The following is a 23,035-nucleotide window of genomic DNA, read 5'->3' as shown; positions in this document are numbered from 1 at the left end:
AAGTTTTTTATGTATATATTATTCTAAAAGGGAGATGTCTAGTAAACTAGTGGGGTTGACACTTATGTTGTTAAGCCCATCCTTAAAACCATTTTAATTCTAAGAGCGGGGTGTATTTTCTTTTAGAAAATTGTGTTGAACTCAATTAAGACTTAAACTCATTAAGAATAATTAGAAAAAAAACTTACTGTAATTTTGATTTATTAAATGGCTAAGCATTTAAGTTTTGCTTTATTCAAATATATATATTATTATTTTTTCGAAAATTGCTACCAGTTTATTATTACTAGTTAGATTAACTATTACTAGTTATTATTATTAATTAGTTATACTATTATTAATATATATATTAATTATTAAAATATCATTAACTATTTACGCAATTATTAATTTTCTATTTAAAACAACATTAATATTAGGGGTTAAATTATTTTATTTTATTTTCATTAACTATTTTATTTTGATTACAATCATTCCTCTACGTTCTATACTCACAGAGTTTAATAACAACTAGTAAGATACCCGTGCTACCGCACGGGTTCCGTCGGAATTCATATTACACGTCGCAATATCTCATTTGTCAGTTTTGAAATTTATTTTACAGTTCATTAATATTCACATAGTTTAAAATATAGATTAATAATATGCTCACACTTTAAAACATTAATTCAAGTAGTATTTTCAAAAATAATGGAAATATAGCTCTACAAATAATGAGAATATACTTACTGTAAACTTGAAAAAATATATCAAAGAAGTATATTAGAGAAATTAAATTGATTAAATATTTACAAATCTTGTTGAAGTGAATAAACCGTACAACCGAATTATATAAAACAACAACAAAAGAAAGATTTAAAATTATAGTATATAAGAAAAAGAAAATGTCATTTACCAACTAAGACAGTACCTGGAAAACCTGTTTGAACACAACATTGGTAAGTACGATGAACAATCTACAATTGTTATTCCATAGATGCTCTTCACATCTACCCGTCAATCTACGTTTGCAAGGACCTTCATTACGATAAATAACTTACAAATGTTATCCTATAGATACGCTTGATATTTACCGTCAGTCTATGCCTCCAACGACCTTTATAACCATAACAAATATGGATTACAAACAAGTGTTATCGTACGAGTTTCTCTCTGGATTCATATTACGTTTTGTCAACTTTGAATTCATATTTTCGGATCGTTAACATTTAGAGAATTACAAACATAAGCTAATATAATCCACTAATTGTGTTTCCTTTATCCAAACAGAACATTAAAAAACAAAGGTAAAATGAATAAAACATTTAATAGTGCGTTTATAAAAATATTTGTAACTTATGTTTGTTTACAAAAATAATTGTATCAACAATAGATTTTTTCTCATCTATAAATTTTTTTTGTAACTTATTCCCGTTTTAAAAAAATAATTATATCAACATTAGACTTTTTCTCATTTATTAAAATATTTGTAACTTATTCTTGTTATTAAAAATAATTGTATTAGCAATAGATTCTTTTTCCGTTTTTAAATATATTAGTAACTTAGTTCTCTTTATAAATGTAATTGTATCAAAAATAAACTTTTTCCCATTTATAAAAATATTTGTAACTTATTATCGTTTATAAAAATAATTGTATCAACAATATATTTTTTCCGGTTTATAAAATACTTGTAATTTATTCGCGATTATAAAAATACTTGTATCAACCGTAGACTTTTTATGGTTTGTAAAAGTATTTATAAATTAATAAATTATATAATTTATTAGATAATTATAATTATAACTTATAATATATTGGATAATTACCGTCCACTTAAATTTGAAACTTAGAGTTGGTTTCACTTTATTCTCTACTTAATCATTAACCATGTTAGAGAATTGCTTTGTATAGTTACGTGTATGTATAGCTTCTTTAATCATACTATTTCTTTTCCTGTATGTACAGCTTCATGTGAGTTGAATTCATGTATGCTAGGCTACCACCAACACCACATCATTTTAGTTCTGATATAAAGATGGAATTGATGACTTACTCAAAGTCTTATTTTTGTTTTCTTTCTAATGCTGAGTGAATAGCATTTATTGCAATGAAAGTAATGTGAGTGTTGGAGACATCATCTTTAAATATAGGCTTAGAAAAAATCAAAAGTGATATTCTTTTGCTTTTTCATAAAAATTTAAAAATGCAGGGGAGAAAACCGAACATAAATGTTAGATAGTCTGCATGTATGCTGCTAGTCCATGCAAGAGAAACACAATATGAAATAACTTCTCAATTCTCACTAACTAAATAATAAGCATAAGGACAAAAGAGAAATAAGACGATGACGATTGAAAGTGCTTTTGTAAAGTCTCGATCTTCATCATTGTAATTTTAATCATGTTCTAAACTTTCAAGCTTCTTCACTTCAATTAATATGCCATCTCTGAAATCAGTTTACAGACCATACTAATTGATATGCCGCCTATCAAAGACTACCTATCAAGCAGTAATTGTGTCATGTTCCCAATCTTCATATTTTGATGGTAACTTTTTCCGGAAGAAAACACTTGTGGATTTTTCCATGAATTAATGGTTCCACAATAGAAAATGATGCTAAAGACAATGATTCCAAACTACAATTTTTTCACCATCTATCAAGTTATTAGAATGCAATTAAAATATACAGTATAGGCAATGTGAATTGATGATAGAATGCAATTAGAATATATACACTGGGAACTTTTAATGATATTGGCAATTAGATTATATAATATTAGATAGGCACCATAATACACGAGTAAGAGGTGTAGCAATATTGAAGTTAGAGTCAAATTTTATAAAGAAGATATTGTCACAATAAACTTTATTGTTGTCTAAAGGCACACAATCATATAGCACATATGAGTTTGGCTGGCAGAAATATTGGGCGACTTGTAGCAAAGAAAGAAGTGTCTAAAATGACTGGAAGATGCAAAATTAAAACACATTAAAAGGTAAATATAGCAGGCTCTTGTCAATATTCAAAAGTAAAAAAACTACATACTAATACAAACTCAACATGAATAACCTCCACAATAGATTTCCAAGCCTCAACATGCTCTTTAGTCCATATATCCGGTGTATAGGAATACCTACAAATAATAATATACATGACAAAAGTAATTTAATCAACACAATTTATATATACATAAAAGAAACAAAATGAAAGCATAATTTAGAAGATTGATTGAATTAGTTGTTATTATTTACATGTGAGCAGTGTCAGAGATATCAATAGCTTCAGTTATGAGAAGACCTCTGTTAGAACCAATGGCTCTCCGAGACTAAAAGATGATAAATGAGGTTGTGGAACATTGTGAGACGTTGTTTTCAGGAACACCAAACATTTCCTTTTGCTTAATAATTATGCATTTTTGTACAAAGAGGAACAAAAGTCATAACAGCAAGAACCAACCCACATAACAAAAATCAAAACAGAAGTGAATCACAGAAAGTATGTATGACAGAAATCAATCATCAAACCAAATAGACACAACTATTACTAAATCAATGAAAATTATACTAATACCTCGTCGTCACCAATACCTTTTGTTTGCACCAATCAAACACCTCGAAGCCCACTCTCCTCACATCTGCATCATAAAACCTAGATAACAATGCATCGAATTGATTTTAACAGTACAAAATAATGAAACTAAATAATGAGTTCGTTAATCGGTATCGTGGAAGCACAACGCGTGAACCGAGTTCGATGTCGTGGATTTTGAGACCGAAGAAGGAGATAAAGATGAGAATTGATGTGAAGAATTTCATCCGACAACAAAATCCTCCACATATCAATATTTGCTTCTTGGCTCCTCTCTTCTCCAAGAGCTCCCATCTTGGACCCGAAAACATTTTCTTGTAAAGCTGATAAGCTAATTTTTCTGCAAGAAAATTATAGCTTTCATGTTGAGCTAAAGTAGTGAGATAGAAACAAACATAATCAGATTGGCGAAGAAAGGTACCATTGAATGGCAATAACTAACTCCATAAATCAATTGTAGAAAATCAGAAAACAACTTAAACTTGTTAGGGCATGAAAAGCTTTTTCGATTGAAAAAGCAAGAGAATGAACAAAACATATATGCGAAAATTGAAACTTGAAGCCTGGAAGAAGAGATTTAGGGTTTGAAGGATGGAGTGGATGAGCAACTTTGAATTTTAAGGGGAAGATGTTTTACGGGAAAAATAAAATATAGTAATAGTAATGATTGTAGAGTGGGAAGTTGTGTGGAGTGCATATCATCAATGTGACTTTTCATTATTCAAAATTTTAAAGCGTGTAAAGATGGTTAATTATCCCATTATTAAAAAAATTGATACTTTGTAATAGTTAATTATCCAATTATTAAAATAAATATCAAATACAACAAAAAGCCTAGACATGACACATAAGCGGTATTAATTACCAAATGCTTGTGATTGCAACACAGTGCAATTAGTCATTTATACCCTTGAAATCAGATTAGATTAAACATTTAATTAGAGGGGTTAACTTGGAATTACGAGGTACTTTATTTTTTATATATTTATAATAGATAAATAAAAATCATGGTAATTGACCTTTTCAAAGTTAAAACATACTAATACCCTAAATCTAGTTATTTTGAATAATAAATATTAATAATAATAAAAAATGTCAAAAAAATTAGTAAGAAGTGGTGCGCTTATTGTCCTTCTTTTTAGGCTAGTTTTTTTTTTTTTTTTATATATAATAATAAAGCAACATAAAAAAAACAATCTCTGTTCATCTTCTTCAAGCAGCAGCGCGGCCTCCCCATCCAAACATCAAACTCTAAAGACTAAACTTGAATCAATAAAATAGAAGAATTGAATCAAAAAAAAAAAGGAAATAATCTCAATTTGAATACAGTAATTACAAGCTTTAATCGACTTAAATTCAATTAAATCAAGAAACTTATTCTTACAATGAATGTTCAAATACAATCAAATCTCCAACTTTAATTCCTATTTCTACAACGAATCTCAATCTCTAAACAAAATCAAATCGTACAATCAATGGGTAATAACTAAAATCAATGAATTTCCTAATCTACTCAATCCTAAAAGTACTATATAAAAGCTATTTCTGAAAACGAAATGGAGAAAAACAAAAAAAAAAACTCTTGTTACAGCATAAACTCATAAATACAAAAAACCCTTTGAGAATAGAATCACAACTCATAAATACAAAAAACCCTTTGAGAATAGAATCACAACTCATTCAACATTACTGCAAAAGTGCTCAAGTCGACGAAATCCCTCCGGCGACCACACAACCGCGATTCCAATCGTACCAGCAAGTACCGTCGGACGTCCCCTTCAGCCAACCTACGCCGCAGATCGGCCGACTCGCCACTTATGGTAACGTTCCAAGCTTTGTTTTGATTTATGAGTTTGTTTAAGTTTTGGGGTTTTTGTTTGATCTGTGTTATGTTTGGTTGTTGTTTGAAAAGAATGAGAAAAAAGTTATTAGAGATTGGGGATTGAAAACGTCAGAGAGGAGAGAATTTTATTATGTTCATTTTCCTATTTAATTTGTTAAAAAAGCTATATATTATCGTATAATAGGTTTTTTTATAAAAGAAAAAAAAAAGAAGTTAAAAGGTTGTTATTATACTGCTAATTTAACAGGTGTGTTAAGAATAGGACCTCCACGCTTCTTTTTAATTGTATATTCAGTAGATGGTTAGTTCATATTTGTTCTATTGTTTTAGTTAATTTAATTTGTGATTAAATTTAATTTCTTATTATTCTAATAAAACATGTATAAAAAATTCAAATATGATCAAGACTTAAAATTACATGAAAAATATAGTTTAACTATTAGGATAATTGAATCCATACACGTTTATATTTCCCTAGACAAAATTCACACCATTTTGTAAATAAATAGTCAATTTGTAAATAAAATCTCAATTTCTAAACTTACATAAATTTTTTTTTTAATCAATAAATCCAACCTTTTTTATAGGTACGGATTAAACGGGTGAATATAAAATTCTATTCGTTTGATTAATCAAAGACTTAGCGCACGCTATGTCAAAACGATTATTCTCTTCCTCGAGTCAATCTAATTTTAACACTTTAATGAATAAATGATGAGATGAATATTTATTTTATCTCATCTTCGAATTGGTCGACTCTCTATGTCGCACCGATCAAATATCTAAAACATATTATAAAAATTCAAAATACAACTATTATAATTCAATTAAAATTCTTTATTAACTGATTAATTACAAAAAATACAAAAAATAGGGGTTGTACACAATATTGTTTTTACCTATAACTACGAACTACGTTAACTACAAAACTACGTCTAAAAAACACTCAACATACAAATAATGGTTTACAACCCCATAAAAAACACCAACCTATAACTACGAACTACGTTGACTCTGATCCTCCATTAAGGAGGTACGTAGGCATTCGGACAACCGAAACGAGTCCCCTTTCTCTAAAATTAAGTAGGTTTGAGATCTTATTCTCTGCCCTACTTTTAACCACAATTTTTTATAGACCATAAACCTTACTGTAATACTCTTACAAATCTTAGAGACATATAGAAAACCTTAAGGAAGGGTCAAGGGTGCCTAACACCTTCCCTCGACCCTAATTTCTCAACTTACCTAGAAACTCTTATTAGGTTTTTATCCCATGTTTACCCTTATCTTAGGATAAAATAAAAACATAGGTGGCGACTCTGTTATTTAAGTTATTTATATTTAAAATTTAAAGCCGGTCGTAATAGCTGGCGACTCTGCTGGGGACCCTTAAAGCAGAGAAGCACTTAAGGTTTGGGGCATGTCTCTTTGATTTAGGTTTTGGGTTTTTGGTTTATATTTATTTGGTAATTTCTTCTTCTTTATATATTGTTCTTTATTTTATTTCTTTAATAATGTTAAATATTATTATTTGAAATATATTTGCCTTATTATTGCTGGGTTATATATATATATATATATATATATAATTGTTGTTAAACCTTAAGTGTGGGGATTGTCACTAAGTAAGAGGAGACTTGCATCGCCTACGAGCTTTAGTGACAATTCCACTCAAAGTGGGCTGAATTTCGAGAAATATCTTAGACGAGGCTAGACCTTGTCGAGGGTAGGATGCGGAATTTGGCTGATCTCTCTGGAAACCTACCCCTAAAATTCAAACCTCATGGACAAAAGAGTCCTTCTAAAAATCCAAAGAAACAAAGAGTTTCGGAGAATATGAAGGGCCCCATGAGACCCTTAGAATTAAACCACCTTTGGGAAGGGTAGAAGATACATAGGACGAACTTATGAACCTACATACTAAGGTATTTTTATCATCCCACACTTCACGGGATGCCATCCCGAGAGGGACATTACCTTGAAAACCTATGTCAACATAGGGTTACCTCCTATGATTATCATCCCTTAGAATCTTAAGGTTATACTTCGTTTAGCTTGGATCCCTCACCTGTAGGGATGCGCTGTTTAATCTGACACTGTCTATAAGACCTCTCAGATTTCAGTTTAACGCGCAACATGTGGCCCCATGATGGCCACGTGATAAGGAGACTCTTGATGGATCCCCGAGTGCTCGCATATCGTATGTCTTTAGTCAGTAAGCAATCCTAGTCGTCCATTCATTTGACTTTGAATCTACTCCTTTAGATATCTATTTTGAGGGCCATTAGATCTGAAGCGAACGATCCATAGGATCTGTGGACATCAATATCCAATCATAGCCATTCGTTTATTAGACTTTTAATTTGCACCCTCGGATATCTATTCTGAGGGCCATTAGATTTGAAGCAAACGATTCATGGGATCTGGTGACCGTCTTGAACGGTCACCATGTGTTATTTTTCCATGCATTCCCTGGCCTATAGGGATTTCCTTTGTTTGTTGCAATCCTTATCCTGTAGGGATTTCCTTTTGTCGATCTTGGTACTTTTATAAGATCATATTCTTCCCATGAGGGACATATTTGTTAATGCACATCGCATGGCCTCCCGATGTCCATGAGATCTAGTGATTGTCTTGAACGGTCACAATGTGCTCTTTCCCGTGCGTCCCCTAGCTTGTAGGATTTAGACTTCAACCGTACATCATTCATCCCTATCCTGTAGGGATCTTCAGAAACCTATCATAATCCCTAACTTGTAGGGGGTTCCTTTTTGTATGACATTATCCATAGCCCTTAAGTGGTTTCCCTATGCTTATCCCTTAAACTGTGTGGGGCATCCTTATGGTAATCCTCACTCTATGCCACATTGCATTGCATTTGCATGAAAATTGTAGCATCCTCAAAAAATAAAAATAAAATACATTTGCATACCATTGCATCAAGAATCATATGAGTTTATCTCTTATCATTCATGCATCTCAGGCATTTCTACAAAGAGCTCATTCACACCTTAACTTGTTATTTGGACTTAGAAGACCACAAATTTGATTTAACGATATTCAAGATTTATCATGGAACAAATTCAGACAGAGATAGCAGAGATCAGGGCTCAGATGGGGACTAATATAAGTCAATTTAGGGAAGCTATTCAAGCCATCACCCATGGACAAGAAGAGCTAAGGCAGCCTGTTCAGAGGCCAGATGTTATTGTTGATCCAAGTTATGTTCATAAAAAAGGTGTCAATCTTAGCCAAGAGGTTCCTTTGAATCAGAATGTCAGAAACACTGCTCAAATTCCTGTCAACAATGCTCTGCACCTTGAGAATCTTTCTGTTTCATCTTATGATACCTTTAAGTTCCCGATGGATGAAGATGAGGGTAAGTTTCGTCTTTTGGATGAGAGATTGAAAGCTATTGAGGGTCGTGATTCCTTTGGTTTAGATGCTACTAGTTTATGCCTAGTGCCTGGTATCAAGATTCCTCCTAAGTTCAAAGTCCCCAACTTTGAGAAGTACAAGGGTATCACTTGTCCGATGACACACATCAAGGCATTTTGCAACAAGATGGCTCCTTATGCAGAAAATGACAAGCTTCTAATACACTTATTTCAGGAGAGTCTAAGTGGAGCGTCTCTTGAATGGTATACCCAACTTGAAAGGACCAACATCCGAACTTGGAAAGATCTAGCCAAAGCCTTTTTCAAGCATTACAAGCATAACAGTGATATGGCTCCTACCAGAATTCAACTTCAGGGTTCGACTCAGAAGGTTGGCGAGTCTTTTAGAGAGTATGCACAAAGATGGAGAGAGCTAGCTGCCAGAGTTCAACCTCCCCTTTTGGGACGAGAACTTGTAGACATGTTCATGGGCACTTTACGAGACCCCTATCTGAATCGGATGGTTGGATGTGTCGCTTCTGAATTCTCAGCTTTGGTTGTCACAGGAGAAAGAATTGAGCATGGTCTTAAGACTGGTAAGATTCAGGATGTTGCTACTACTTTTGAATTCCAAGAGTGGGATGATGAAGAAACAAGTACAATTTCCGAAGTTGAAGAGGAAGATCACGCTTATTCTCCAGTTCAGATCCCTTGTTATCAGATGGCAGAAGTTACTCCTAATCAGGATGCTCCACAAATCTGTGCTGCAACTATTAGTCAACCACCAATTTAGTTTGTTCAACAAAAGCCATATCAATCAGTTAAGTATGCTCCTCTACAGCAAAACTATCAACATAATCATCTTCAACAGGGAAGGCAAAGGTACAGGAAGCCAAAGAGAGTGTTTGACATGATTCCTATGCCTTATAGTCAATTGTTATCTCAGTTGCTCGAGCTTTCGTTAGTGGAAACCAAGCAGTTAGATCCTGTTATTCCTCCTTATCCGGTAAAATTTGATCCCAACGTCAGATGTGATTACCATGTTGGGGCACCTGGTCACTCAATTGAAGACTGTAAGCCATTCAGAGATAAGGTACAAGACCTGCTTGCCTCGAAGGCTATTGTTTTCACACCAAACAGTCAGAATTGAAGTTTCCTTGCCCAACTGAGCGTCAAAACTACTGAGCACATCTTCTGAAGCAATAAATCTAGACGGAATCAAGTCTCCTCAACATTGGCAATTTTTTGTTTCATTTTGCACTCTTATTTGTAATTTTCTTGTTTTGTTCAGTACTTTCTTGTATGCAGAACTTGTTTGTTTTTGAAATAATAATCATAATGCATTGAATATTTTTGTCTTGAAGCAATCCATTCATTTTCACTCTTAATCGCTTTTACTTGCTTTTGGTGATACTCAACTCCTGTTTCAAATAGTATGCTTTTGAATAAAACCTTGCTGATGATGTACAGGCATTGCTTCAAATCCCCAAACACCGGAGATATAAGGGAGATAGACCCTCGTTAACCCCTTTGGGCCTTGAAGTAGAAGTTTCGTTTCTATTTAGAAAAAAACCTTCATTTTTAACCCTGGGGCGGGTAGTCTTCAGTTGATTTGACAGAGCGCTCAAATTTCAAAAGGAGTGTCACTACACCTCATCCCTCACACGTCAAGATGACGAGAAGAATCAAAACCACAATGGTTATCCCTCACTGGCCAAGGATTAAGGCGGTCACAATTCTTTCAACAAAGTCAAAACACTCGGGATCACACGACTTGTAAAAAAAAAAAGAGAGAATGAGTGAAAAATGAAAAAAAAAAACCCGCTAAGTCAAAAACTTGAAAACAAGTGACTTAGGCAAAAATTAGGGCATCCCGCTGGACTTCAAAATCAAAATTTAAAAGAACTTGTCCAGGCAAAAAGTTAGGGAACGAAAAAGCAAAATAGAATGAAAAGCCTGTAAGGCGCAAAAGGATTACGAAATAAAAATCCTCATCAAAGAACAAAGCCGTGTGATCAGACACCAAAGAACAAAAGGTGCGTGACTATCATGTCCAACAAAAGAAAACCTCATCGATTCCTCAACCGCATCAAAACTCCTCTTGAGAGAAGACTGCTCATATCGAGTTAACTGAATATAGGATTGGAGAACATCATGGAGAATGGGTGGCCAGCAAATTTTTTTTTTTTTGAGCCTTAAATCTTTTTTTCTAAAAACATGAACCTGGCCACGTTACAACCCTTAAAAGTCCTAATTGAAGTAGGGTTAATTCGAAAGCATACTGTAAACGAGAGTACGGTAATCTAACTCCTATGAGGCTTGCTGAAACTTTTTAGTTGGTATCACACCATCTTTCATACAAAAAATTTGATGTTATAACATCATTTCAATAAAAAGTATTTTAAATTTCAAGACAAACATAGACTTTGCATTAGAATTATATTTCTGATAATAAACATTCTCTACTTATGAAAAGTGTTTGACATCAAGGAAACTTCCATAATGAGCTTCAAATGGAAAGTTGTATCCTCCCGAAGGTCAAGTTGTCCTCACAACTCCGTCAAGTAGGGGCATAAATATCTCGAAGTGTGATTACCCTAAGGGGCACAAAAGCAAGTGATAGTACTCGTCGAGTAAAAAATTAAAATAAATAAATTCACTTATTCAGGGGCATACCTTTCAAAAATTCAAACGGTGGGCCAATTCATATCGAATTAATATCACAACATGTTTAGCCCTCCATATCCTGGAGATTGAGGGCGGACCTTTTCAACTATCAAATGTTGGGTAAGTGCATATGAAGTTCGTGTCACGATATGGTATAATTCGAATTCCTTCTAAAGACATTTCCTTCAGATTAAGGGGCACATCTTTCAAATGTCGGGGCAATTACTACGGGGCTAAATTAAAAGGAGTTTATTAAAATAGATAATTAGATTGAAATCATTCCAAGAGTCGTTTAATCAAGGGGCATCGTGCTGCAAATTCAAAATTAGTGAGGATAGCCATCTCAAGTTCATGCTACAATAAAACTGCGTCCAAGCTCATATCAAGGCAAATCTCTGCGAAGACCCATCATTGGGGCATCAATCAAAACATCCAAGTTGTTAGAACAAGATTTGTTCTGATCAATTATCTTAGTTTTGATGATAACAATAATATGAATTTTGCTTAAGATAATATGGTACTCTAATCCAATGCAATTTCCTTTTCAGGAAATATATAAAGAGTATGCATAATTCAGCGCTCAGAAGCTTTGTCTCAAAGGGTTCAGCATGCAACATCAGAACATGGTCTGGCAAGACATCAGAAGATGGTCGAAGCAGAATCAGAACATGGGTCTATGGAAGCATCAGAAGAACATGAGATCAGAAGCACTGAAGTTCTGATGGTATCACGCTCAGAAGCACTTCAAGGTCAGAAGATCAGAAGATGCTTTGCACCAAGCTGTTTGACTCTGATGATATTCAAACGTTGTATTCACAAACATCAGATCAGAAGGAAGTACAAGTGGCAAGCTACGCTGACTGACAAAAGGAACGTTAAAAGCTATTAAAGGCTACGTCAGTAGACACAGCGTGAACAAGGCTCGAGGTAGTTGACAAAAGCGTATAACATTAAATGCGATGCTGTACGGAACACGCAAAGCATTAAATGCACTCAACGGTCATCTTCTCCAACGCCTATAAATATGAAGTTCTGATGAGAATCAAGGTTAATGATTCTAACGATCCTGAACAAAATCAACTCATATTAACTTGCTGAAACTCTGTTCTATTCAAAGCTCAGAATCTTCATCTTCATCAAAGCTCACTACATTGCTGTTGTAATATATTAGTGAGATTAAGCTTAAACGTTAAGAGAAATATCACAGTTTGTGATTATAGCTTTTAAGAAGCAATTGTAATACTCTTAGAATTGATTACATTAAGTTGTAAGGAACTAGAGTGATCGTGTGGATCAGAATACTCTAGGAAGTCTTAGAGGTTATCTAAGCAGGTTGTAACTAGAGTGATCGTGTGGATCAGAATACTCTAGAAAAGTCTTAGAGGGTATCTAAGCAGTTGTTCCTGGAGTGATCAGTGTGTGATCAGAAGACTCTGGAAGACTTAGTTGCTGACTAAGTGGAGAACCATTGTAATTCGTGCGATTAGTGGATTAAATCCTCAGTTGAGGTAAATCATCTCTGCGGGGGTGGACTGGAGTAGTTTAGTTAACAACGAACCAGGATAAAAATAACTGTGCAATTTATTTTTATCTGTCAAGTTTTTAAAGCTACACTTATTCAAACCCCCCCCCCCCCTTTCTAAGTGTTTTTCTATCCTTCAATTGGTATCAGAGCACCGGTTCTAAGGTGCAAGCACTTAACCGTGTTTAGAAAAGATTCAGGAAGAGAAAAACGCTTCAGTAAAAGATGGCTGATGAAACTGGAAAGTCTACACCTGCATCTACATCTGGCTCTGCTGAGCAACACAACGGTAACAATGGTTATACTAGACCGCCGGTATTTGATGGTGAAAACTTTGAATACTGGAAAGATAAACTGGAAAGTTACTTTCTTGGTCTAGATGGTGATCTATGGGATCTTCTGATGGATGGTTACAAACATCCAGTAAATGCCAGTGGCGTAAAACTGACAAGGCAAGAAATGAATGATGATCAGAAGAAGCTTTTCAGGAATCATCATAAATGCAGAACTGTTTTGCTGAATGCTATCTCTCATGCTGAGTATGAGAAGATATCTAACAGGGAAACGGCCTATGACATATATGAGTCCTTGAAAATGACTCATGAAGGAAATGCTCAAGTCAAGGAGACTAAAGCTCTCGCTTTAATCCAGAAGTATGAAGCCTTCAAGATGGAGGATGATGAAGACATTGAAAAGATGTTTTCAAGATTTCAAACTCTTACTGCTGGATTGAGAGTTCTTGACAAGGGATACACCAAGGCTGATCACGTAAAGAAGATCATCAGAAGCTTACCCAGAAGATGGGGTCCTATGGTGACTGCATTCAAGATTGCAAAGAATCTGAATGAAGTTTCTCTGGAAGAGCTTATCAGTGCCTTGAGAAGCCATGAAATAGAGCTGGACGCAAATGAGCCTCAAAAGAAAGGTAAGTCTATTGCATTAAAATCCAATATCAAAAAATGCACTAACGCTTTTCAGGCTAGAGAAGAAGATTCTGAAGAATCAGAATCTGAAGAAGAAGATGAACTGTCCTTGATCTCCAGAAGGCTAAATCAACTCTGGAAGAACAAGCAAAGGAAGTTCAGAGGCGTCAGAAGTTCAAAAAATTTGAACGTGGAGAATCTTCTGATGACAGAAGATTTGACAAGAAGAAGGTCATGTGCTATGAATGCAATGAGCCTGGACACTTCAAGAATGAATGTCCAAAACTTCAGAAGGAAAATCCCAAGAAGAAGTTTCATAAGAAGAAAGGTCTTATGGCAACCTGGGATGAGTCAGAAGATGATTCAGACTCTAAAGATGAGCAGGCTAACTGTGCGCTGATGGCGACAGAAGATGACGGATCAGAATCTACATCAGAATCAGATTCTGAAGAGGTATTTTCTGAACTTACTAGAGATGAGTTAGTTTCCGGTCTAACTGAACTTCTGGAACTCAAGTCTCAGATCAGTCTCAAATACAAAAAGCTGAAAAAGCTATTTGAATTTGAAACAAAGAAGCTTGAGTTGGAGAATTCTGAATTAAAAGAAAAACTTTTAAAATTATCCAATAATGTTGGATCTCCTTCTGATTCAGAAAAATCCACTCCTAGTCTAAACCATATTCTGAAAGAATATGATTTAAGTTTCAGGAAGTTCTTATCTAGAAGTATTGGCAGAAGTCAGCTAGCTTCTATGATATATGCTGTGTCTGGAAACAAAAGAGTCGGCATTGGTTTTGAGGGTGAAACCCCATACAAACTTGAACCTTTTGATGAAATGAAATTCACATACAAGCCATTGTATGATCAGTTCAAGTATGGCCACTCCCATGATATTAGGCACACTTCACATGCTCAAAGTTTTCACATAACACACACCAAAAAGCATGTGACACAACCTAGGAAATATCATGAAACTCACATTAAAAATTATCATGCTGTTCCTCCTATTGCTTACAATGTTAAACCCAAGTTCAATCAGAACTTGAGAAAATCTAACAAGAAAGGACCCAAGAAGATGTGGGTACCAAAGAAAAAGACTATTTCTTTTGCAGATTCTCTTTGCGACAGAGAAGATAAAAGTCAACATGTCATGTCACCTGGACTCAAGTTGGTCTCAACACTTGAAGGGAAGAAGGATTGTCTTCCAAGTTCTGGTACTTAAATCTGTTGAAGAAACTGTTCGTAGAAGATCAGAATAGAAAGTTTTATATACAATATTGAAACATTGATTGTGGACGAATCAATAAATATCTGGTTTGATGATAAACGTGTTTCTGATGAAACAAAGCAGCTTAAGAATTTCTGCAGAAACAGTTTTGTCTTATCAGAAGCTGCAGAACAAAGAAGTGAATCTCCAGAAGCTGTGTATATCAGAAGTAATGGATCAGAAGATCACTCAGATTTATATCAGCACACTTCAGAAGGAGTGTCTCCAGAAGAGAAACTTGATCAATTTAGAAGCAGTGATCAGAATCAGATGGCGTAAAGCTTATTGAATATTTCACACCTGTCATCCATTATCTGATGATGAACACGTGTCTCTACGGTCAGTACGAAGCGTGCAGTTGAAAAGACGTCGACCTAGGTAACTATATTAAATCATTTCATTTACCATGCTATCTCTCCTAATGTCATTTCTCATTTAATGCAAAATGATTTAAATTATTTTCAAATCTTTTAAATAGCCCGCTTCAACTTCATTCTTTTCTCCGTCTCTCTATTTTGTTGTACATTTTTTTTTCGCTGCATCTGTTTTTCTTTTTCAAACCCTAGTCTTTGTTCTAATCTTACGACATAATCATCATGAACTCTTCCTCTTGTTCATCTTCCTCAAAAGAAAGACTTACTTCCTCACAAATCCTTCTACGAAATTATGAATATGCTCCTTTGAAAACTTGCTTGATACCCACGAAGGACTTGGAGGTTTTATGTGAAACTGCTGTGGACTTAAACAATCTTAAAGCAAATGGCTTTAAGTGTGATGCAAGAATTCTTGAGCAAGGATGGTCCAAGTACCTTAATAGATTGGTTGGTCCAATTTATCCTGATCTTGTGAAGGATTTCTGGGTACATGCAACGGTTACCCCAACGGCCATCATTTCATTCGTGCTAGGGCATGAAGTGGTTATCTCTGAAAAACTGATCAGAAAGCTATACAATCTGAATGATGAAGAAGGTTGGTCTGGTTTTCGACATGCATCTGTTGATTGGTCGATAGTTGAAAAACAAATCTCTCAGACTTCTGGGATTGACTCGAATAACACAGGCACCTTGAAGCCATTTTATAGAGTATGGGCTGAGATTATTCTGGGTTCTCTTCACCACAGAAAAAGGATGCTCTCCTCTTCTTACATCAGTCCAGATCACAAGCACACTCTTTTCTGCATTGGCAAAAAGACTGAGATCAACATTTCTCACATTCTGTTTGAGAATCTAAAGACTTCAATCCTTGAGTCAAGAGAAGAGGAAAGGGCGAAGTACCCTCATCTTTCAAGAACGACTATTCCGTTTGGAAGAATGATTTCAGACATTCTTACTGAAAGCAAAGTGCTGGACTCCATCAGAAAACTCAATGCATCCCATTTGCTTGGAGTAGTTCAAGGTCCCATTTTTAATGGTGTGGATTTGTTCAGATTAGAACTCATTCAAAATGTACCTTCTGTGTGCCCAAGCTTTCCTGACATTCTCTCAAGAAGAGTTGCTGTTGAAGGTTTTGCCTCCTTGTTTCAAGAAGAACTGCATCAGGTTGTCAAGTCTTACCTGGAAGATTGTGTTAGGAAGCAATCAGATATTGATCCTGCTTGGATCCGTGGCAGAGTACTTCCGTCCAAGGCTGATCTTCTGAAGAAGGATCAGAAGGAACTAAAGGCTAGGCTAAAAAGAAAAGCCCAAAAAGATGAGGCTGAGAAAGCCAAGAAGTTGAGGGTCACCTATGATCCTGACAAGGTGGACTCTGAAGAACGAAGAGATAAAAGGATCAGAGATTCCTTTCGCAGAACCAGATCTTCTTCTTCTGTACAAATCTCCAGAAAGGTTTTTACTCCACCTCCTTCTGTCCCTAAACCATCTTTCCAATCACCTCCATCTGAACCAAAAATAAACTTCACCTTACCAAATCCTTCTCCATCATCCTTCTCCTCTCCCATTCTAAACCCCACACCTTTAAGTATTCTTCCCCCAACTCCTTCTGATAAATCTTTCTCACCAATTCCATTTACAAATACTCCATCCTCGTCTCAATCTATCATTTCTGATATTCCATCCTCATCAATCATTCTCTCAGATATCCCTTCTTCCTCATCCACCGCACCTCCACCTTCTATATCCCATCCCTTACCTACCAGAAAATCCAAACCTTACTGTCTTCTCTACCCTGACTACAAATTCACCTTCAATCCGCCTGAACCTGAACCCTATACCTACCTGGAACTTTTCAGACATAAGGTGATTAGCAGTCTAGACCTTCTGAAGGATGCATTTCTAAATGGTCTGGATGATGTTTCTACAAGAAATCTCTGGAGAAGATTTCGCAAGGATTTTCAAGTAGAAGCAATGGGAGTACAGAAAAGACTAGTGGCTGCTGCCCCTGGTTACCCTGGTTACCTTCTGGAGGATGATAATGGTATATACTACCATCCTCTCAGAAACTGTGTTGCTGCTGAGGAGAAGCCCTTTGTGGATGAATTGGAAGTAGCAAGACTGGCTGCTGAAATGGAAGCAAATCCATGCAGGGATATCGTTATCTTTATTCCTGATTATCCTGTTCTACTCGGAGACTTCAAGACTCTCTTTGACTATCTGAGGGAAAACCCTTCTGAGAAAGATCCAAGCTTGGTCATTCCAGAAGTTGTTGACCCACCAGAAGTTGAAGGACCTTCTGCTCCCAGGAATCTAGCTGCCATTCTTCAAGCACTTGAGAAAGAAGACTCGGCAATTCCTGCTGCAGAATATGGAGATGCTTCCATGCAAGAAGCAGATGCTGAAGATCATGTTGCTGAATCAGATCCTGTTGAGGAAATCCCTGCAAATGATCTATCCATGGAAGCTATAGATCATGTTGCTATTCTTGTGGTTGAAAGCGGTGAAGCTTCTTCTGATGAATCCTCTCGTCTTGCAAGGACTCTGGAAGAAATTCAGAAGAGACAGGATGAGCAAAGCTCACTCAATGCTGAGTATAGAGCTTTCATGGTGAGGCAAGATGGACACAACAAAGAGGTTCAAGAGATGCTGGCCAAGATCTTGTCAAGGCTAGGGCCATCTTAGATTGAGTCTGTGTTGTTTCTTTCTTTTCGTTGCATCTGTCTTTGTGCATCTGATCTTACTTATCTTCATGTACTTCTGTACCTGCTGTTTTAACTTCAATGAAATCATCTTCTTCCTCCGTGTGTTTCGTTTTGTTTGTCTCTGAATCTTTTTTACTTTTTGATGATATGACAAAAAGGGGGAGAAATATGTGTGATAAATGATTTGATTTAATCAGTTGCATTTACTAACAAGAACTGCAAGTTCTATATGGTTTAAGTGTTTTGCAGGTATAAAGAAGTGAAGAGAATCTTCAAAGCAAACACAAGAAGCAAAACCATAAGAAGTGTTATTCTGTAAAAAGAATAAACTCATGGAAACTGAAGCAAGCTGAGTGCTATCAAGCTTCAGAAATCAGAAGCAAGAAAGAAGAATGAATCAGAAGCACTGATAATAGAATTTGATCCATATTTGTCTACTTGCTCTGACAAAATTCTATTTGCTCTGATACATTATTTTAGCCTATATGGCTCTGATACATATAATGTGTTCTAATATACATTTTATGTTCTGACTCGTTCATGCTGACTTTTGTCGTTTAGTTTTTGTTCTGTAACATTTCAGGATGTAGAGATGCTCTGATGATGCTCTGGTACATTCAACAATGTTCTGATACAAATCTAGCATGAAGTGATGTTGGTAGAAATTCAAAGCTCTGAAGCTATCCGAGGGAAGCAGAAATCAGAAGCTGTGAATGTTCTAAAGATCCAGAAAACTCAAGTTCTGAAGCTGTCCTAAATGGAAGCAGAAATCAGAAGCTGTGAATGTTCTGAAGATCAAAGAAATTCAAGTTCTGAAGCTGTTCTAAATGGAAGCAGAAATCAGAAGCTGTGAATGTTCTGAAGATCAAAGAAATTCAAGTTCTGAAGATGTCCTAGATGGAAGCAGGAATCAGAAGCTGTGAGTGTTCTAGGGATCTAAAGAAATTCTAGTTCTGAAGCTGTCCAATGGAAGCAGAAGTCAGAAGCTATGAATTCTCTAAAGACAGAAGCTTATGTGATCGTCTCTACCGAAATAATCAGGGAAGTCTTTTATTAAAGTTCTTCGAGTATTTATTTCAGGGGGAGATTATTTATCTCAGGGGGAGATTGTTAATCTCAGGGGGAGACATATTCATATGCTTATGCTATAGCTGTGTAATTTGTCTTTTGCCGTCTGCTCTTTCTGATCGCAAATTCATATCATTTATATATGTTTTTGTCATCATCAAAAAGGGGGAGATTGTTAGAACAAGATTTGTTCTGATCAATTATCTTAGTTTTGATGATAACAATAATATGAATTTTGCTTAAGATAATATGGTACTCTAATCCAATGCAATTTCCTTTTCAGGAAATATATAAAGAGTATGCATAATTCAGCGCTCAGAAGCTTTGTCTCAAAGGGTTCAGCATGCAACATCAGAACATGGTCTGGCAAGACATCAGAAGATGGTCGAAGCAGAATCAGAACATGGGTCTATGGAAGCATCAGAAGAACATGAGATCAGAAGCACTGAAGTTCTGATGGTATCACGCTCAGAAGCACTTCAAGGTCAGAAGATCAGAAGATGCTTTGCACCAAGCTGTTTGACTCTGATGATATTCAAACGTTGTATTCACAAACATCAGATCAGAAGGAAGTACAAGTGGCAAGCTACGCTGACTGACAAAAGGAACGTTAAAAGCTATTAAAGGCTACGTCAGTAGACACAGCGTGAACAAGGCTCGAGGTAGTTGACAAAAGCGTATAACATTAAATGCGATGCTGTACGGAACACGCAAAGCATTAAATGCACTCAACGGTCATCTTCTCCAACGCCTATAAATATGAAGTTCTGATGAGAAGCAAGGTTAATGATTCTAACGATCCTGAACAAAATCAACTCATATTAACTTGCTGAAACTCTGTTCTATTCAAAGCTCAGAATCTTCATCTTCATCAAAGCTCACTACATTGCTGTTGTAATATATTAGTGAGATTAAGCTTAAACGTTAAGAGAAATATCACAGTTTGTGATTATAGCTTTTAAGAAGCAATTGTAATACTCTTAGAATTGATTACATTAAGTTGTAAGGAACTAGAGTGATCGTGTGGATCAGAATACTCTAGGAAGTCTTAGAGGTTATCTAAGCAGGTTGTAACTAGAGTGATCGTGTGGATCAGAATACTCTAGAAAAGTCTTAGAGGGTATCTAAGCAGTTGTTCCTGGAGTGATCAGTGTGTGATCAGAAGACTCTGGAAGACTTAGTTGCTGACTAAGTGGAGAACCATTGTAATCCGTGCGATTAGTGGATTAAATCCTCAGTTGAGGTAAATCATCTCTGCGGGGGTGGACTGGAGTAGTTTAGTTAACAACGAACCAGGATAAAAATAACTGTGCAATTTATTTTTATCTGTCAAGTTTTTAAAGCTACACTTATTCAAACCCCCCCCCCTTTCTAAGTGTTTTTCTATCCTTCACAAGTCATCATAAATCATTATCATGCATTCGTCGAGTTATCGCAGGCAAATCTCTGCGAAGACCCATCATTGGGGAATCAATCAAAACATCCAAGTCATCATAAATTACTACCATGCATTCCTCGAGTTATTGCACTCTGGTGTTAAACCATACATATCATTTTCTTTCCGGCCTTCGAGTCGTGAGTTTCTAAAACCATAATCATTGCCTTTCCGACTCTCGAGTCGTGATTTTCCAACCCTCGTGTTGTGATTTGCTCGTTTTCAGACCCTCAAGTCGTGAGTTTCCAACCCTTGAGTTGGGAATATTCCATATCATTGCCTTTCCGACCCTCGAGTCGTGAGTTTCCAACCCTCGTGTTATGATTTGCTCGTTTTACGACCCTCGAGTCGTGAGTTTCCAACGTTCGAGTTGAGAATATTCCATATCATTGCCTTTCTGACCCTCGAGTCGTGAGTTTCCAACCCTCGTGTTGTGATTTGCTCGTTTTCCGACCCTCGAGTCGTGAGTTTCCAACCCTCGAGTCTTGAGTTCCAACCCTCGTGTTGTGATTTGTTTGTTTTCCGACCCTTTAGTCGTGAGTTTCCGACCCTCGAGTCGTGAGTATTTAACATACCACTTTCTTTCCGACCCTCGAGTCGTGACTTTTCAATATATCGTTTGCTTTCCGACCCTCGAGTCGTAAGTTTCCAATATTTCATTCTGCTCTCCGACCCTCGAGTCGTGAGTTTATATTTGTTTGTTGCCCATCCGACCCTCGAGTCGTGAGTTTATATTTGTTTGTTGCCCATCCGACCCTCGCGTCGTGAATTTCCTGTACCCACGCCATCATTACCTTGCCGCTTACTATCACAACTTTCGAAACTCGTGGAAAATTTTGGGGTCTTCTGGTATTTAATAACTCTTCGATTCGAACGTGCGAGAACTGCGTACTCTCGCACCCTTCGATCAAATAGTAATTAAATAGGGGCAACTGTCATACCCCAAAATTTGCCCTCTAGACTTTAACATTCGATTTATTCTAGATAAGATGTATCAACTAAGTTTTTTATGTATATATTATTCTAAAAGGGAGATGTCTAGTAAACTAGTGGGGTTGACACTTATGTTGTTAAGCCCATCCTTAAAACCATTTTAATTCTAAGAGCGGGGTGTATTTTCTTTTAGAAAATTGTGTTGAACTCAATTAAGACTTAAACTCATTAAGAATAATTAGAAAAAAAACTTACTGTAATTTTGATTTATTAAATGGCTAAGCATTTAAGTTTTGCTTTATTCAAATATATATATTATTATTTTTTCGAAAATTGCTACCAGTTTATTATTACTAGTTAGATTAACTATTACTAGTTATTATTATTAATTAGTTATACTATTATTAATATATATATTAATTATTAAAATATCATTAACTATTTACGCAATTATTAATTTTCTATTTAAAACAACATTAATATTAGGGGTTAAATTATTTTATTTTATTTTCATTAACTATTTTATTTTGATTACAATCATTCCTCTACGTTCTATACTCACAGAGTTTAATAACAACTAGTAAGATACCCGTGCTACCGCACGGGTTCCGTCGGAATTCATATTACACGTCGCAATATCTCATTTGTCAGTTTTGAAATTTATTTTACAGTTCATTAATATTCACATAGTTTAAAATATAGATTAATAATATGCTCACACTTTAAAACATTAATTCAAGTAGTATTTTCAAAAATAATGGAAATATAGCTCTACAAATAATGAGAATATACTTACTGTAAACTTGAAAAAATATATCAAAGAAGTATATTAGAGAAATTAAATTGATTAAATATTTACAAATCTTGTTGAAGTGAATAAACCGTACAACCGAATTATATAAAACAACAACAAAAGAAAGATTTAAAATTATAGTATATAAGAAAAAGAAAATGTCATTTACCAACTAAGACAGTACCTGGAAAACCTGTTTGAACACAACATTGGTAAGTACGATGAACAATCTACAATTGTTATTCCATAGATGCTCTTCACATCTACCCGTCAATCTACGTTTGCAAGGACCTTCATTACGATAAATAACTTACAAATGTTATCCTATAGATACGCTTGATATTTACCGTCAGTCTATGCCTCCAACGACCTTTATAACCATAACAAATATGGATTACAAACAAGTGTTATCGTACGAGTTTCTCTCTGGATTCATATTACGTTTTGTCAACTTTGAATTCATATTTTCGGATCGTTAACATTTAGAGAATTACAAACATAAGCTAATATAATCCACTAATTGTGTTTCCTTTATCCAAACAGAACATTAAAAAACAAAGG

At 35.3% G+C, this 23,035-nt stretch overlaps 1 protein-coding gene across 1 annotated transcript in view; it reads left to right on the top strand.

Moving 5' to 3' along the window:
• The first annotated feature begins 9,701 nt into the window (after positions 1-9,701).
• Positions 9,702-23,035, top strand: part of LOC131604848 (uncharacterized) — a 38,225-nt gene continuing 24,891 nt past the window's right edge. The window contains exon 1 of the mRNA XM_058877263.1: positions 9,702-9,884. Within this exon, the coding sequence (XP_058733246.1) occupies positions 9,702-9,884 (183 nt within the window). The remainder of the gene's footprint in view (positions 9,885-23,035) is intronic.

The sequence above is a fragment of the Vicia villosa genome, linkage group LG5 (genome assembly GCF_029867415.1).
Source record: "Vicia villosa cultivar HV-30 ecotype Madison, WI linkage group LG5, Vvil1.0, whole genome shotgun sequence".
In the NCBI taxonomy this organism is placed as follows: domain Eukaryota; kingdom Viridiplantae; phylum Streptophyta; class Magnoliopsida; order Fabales; family Fabaceae; genus Vicia; species Vicia villosa.
This window is presented reverse-complemented; position numbering and strand designations above follow the sequence as displayed.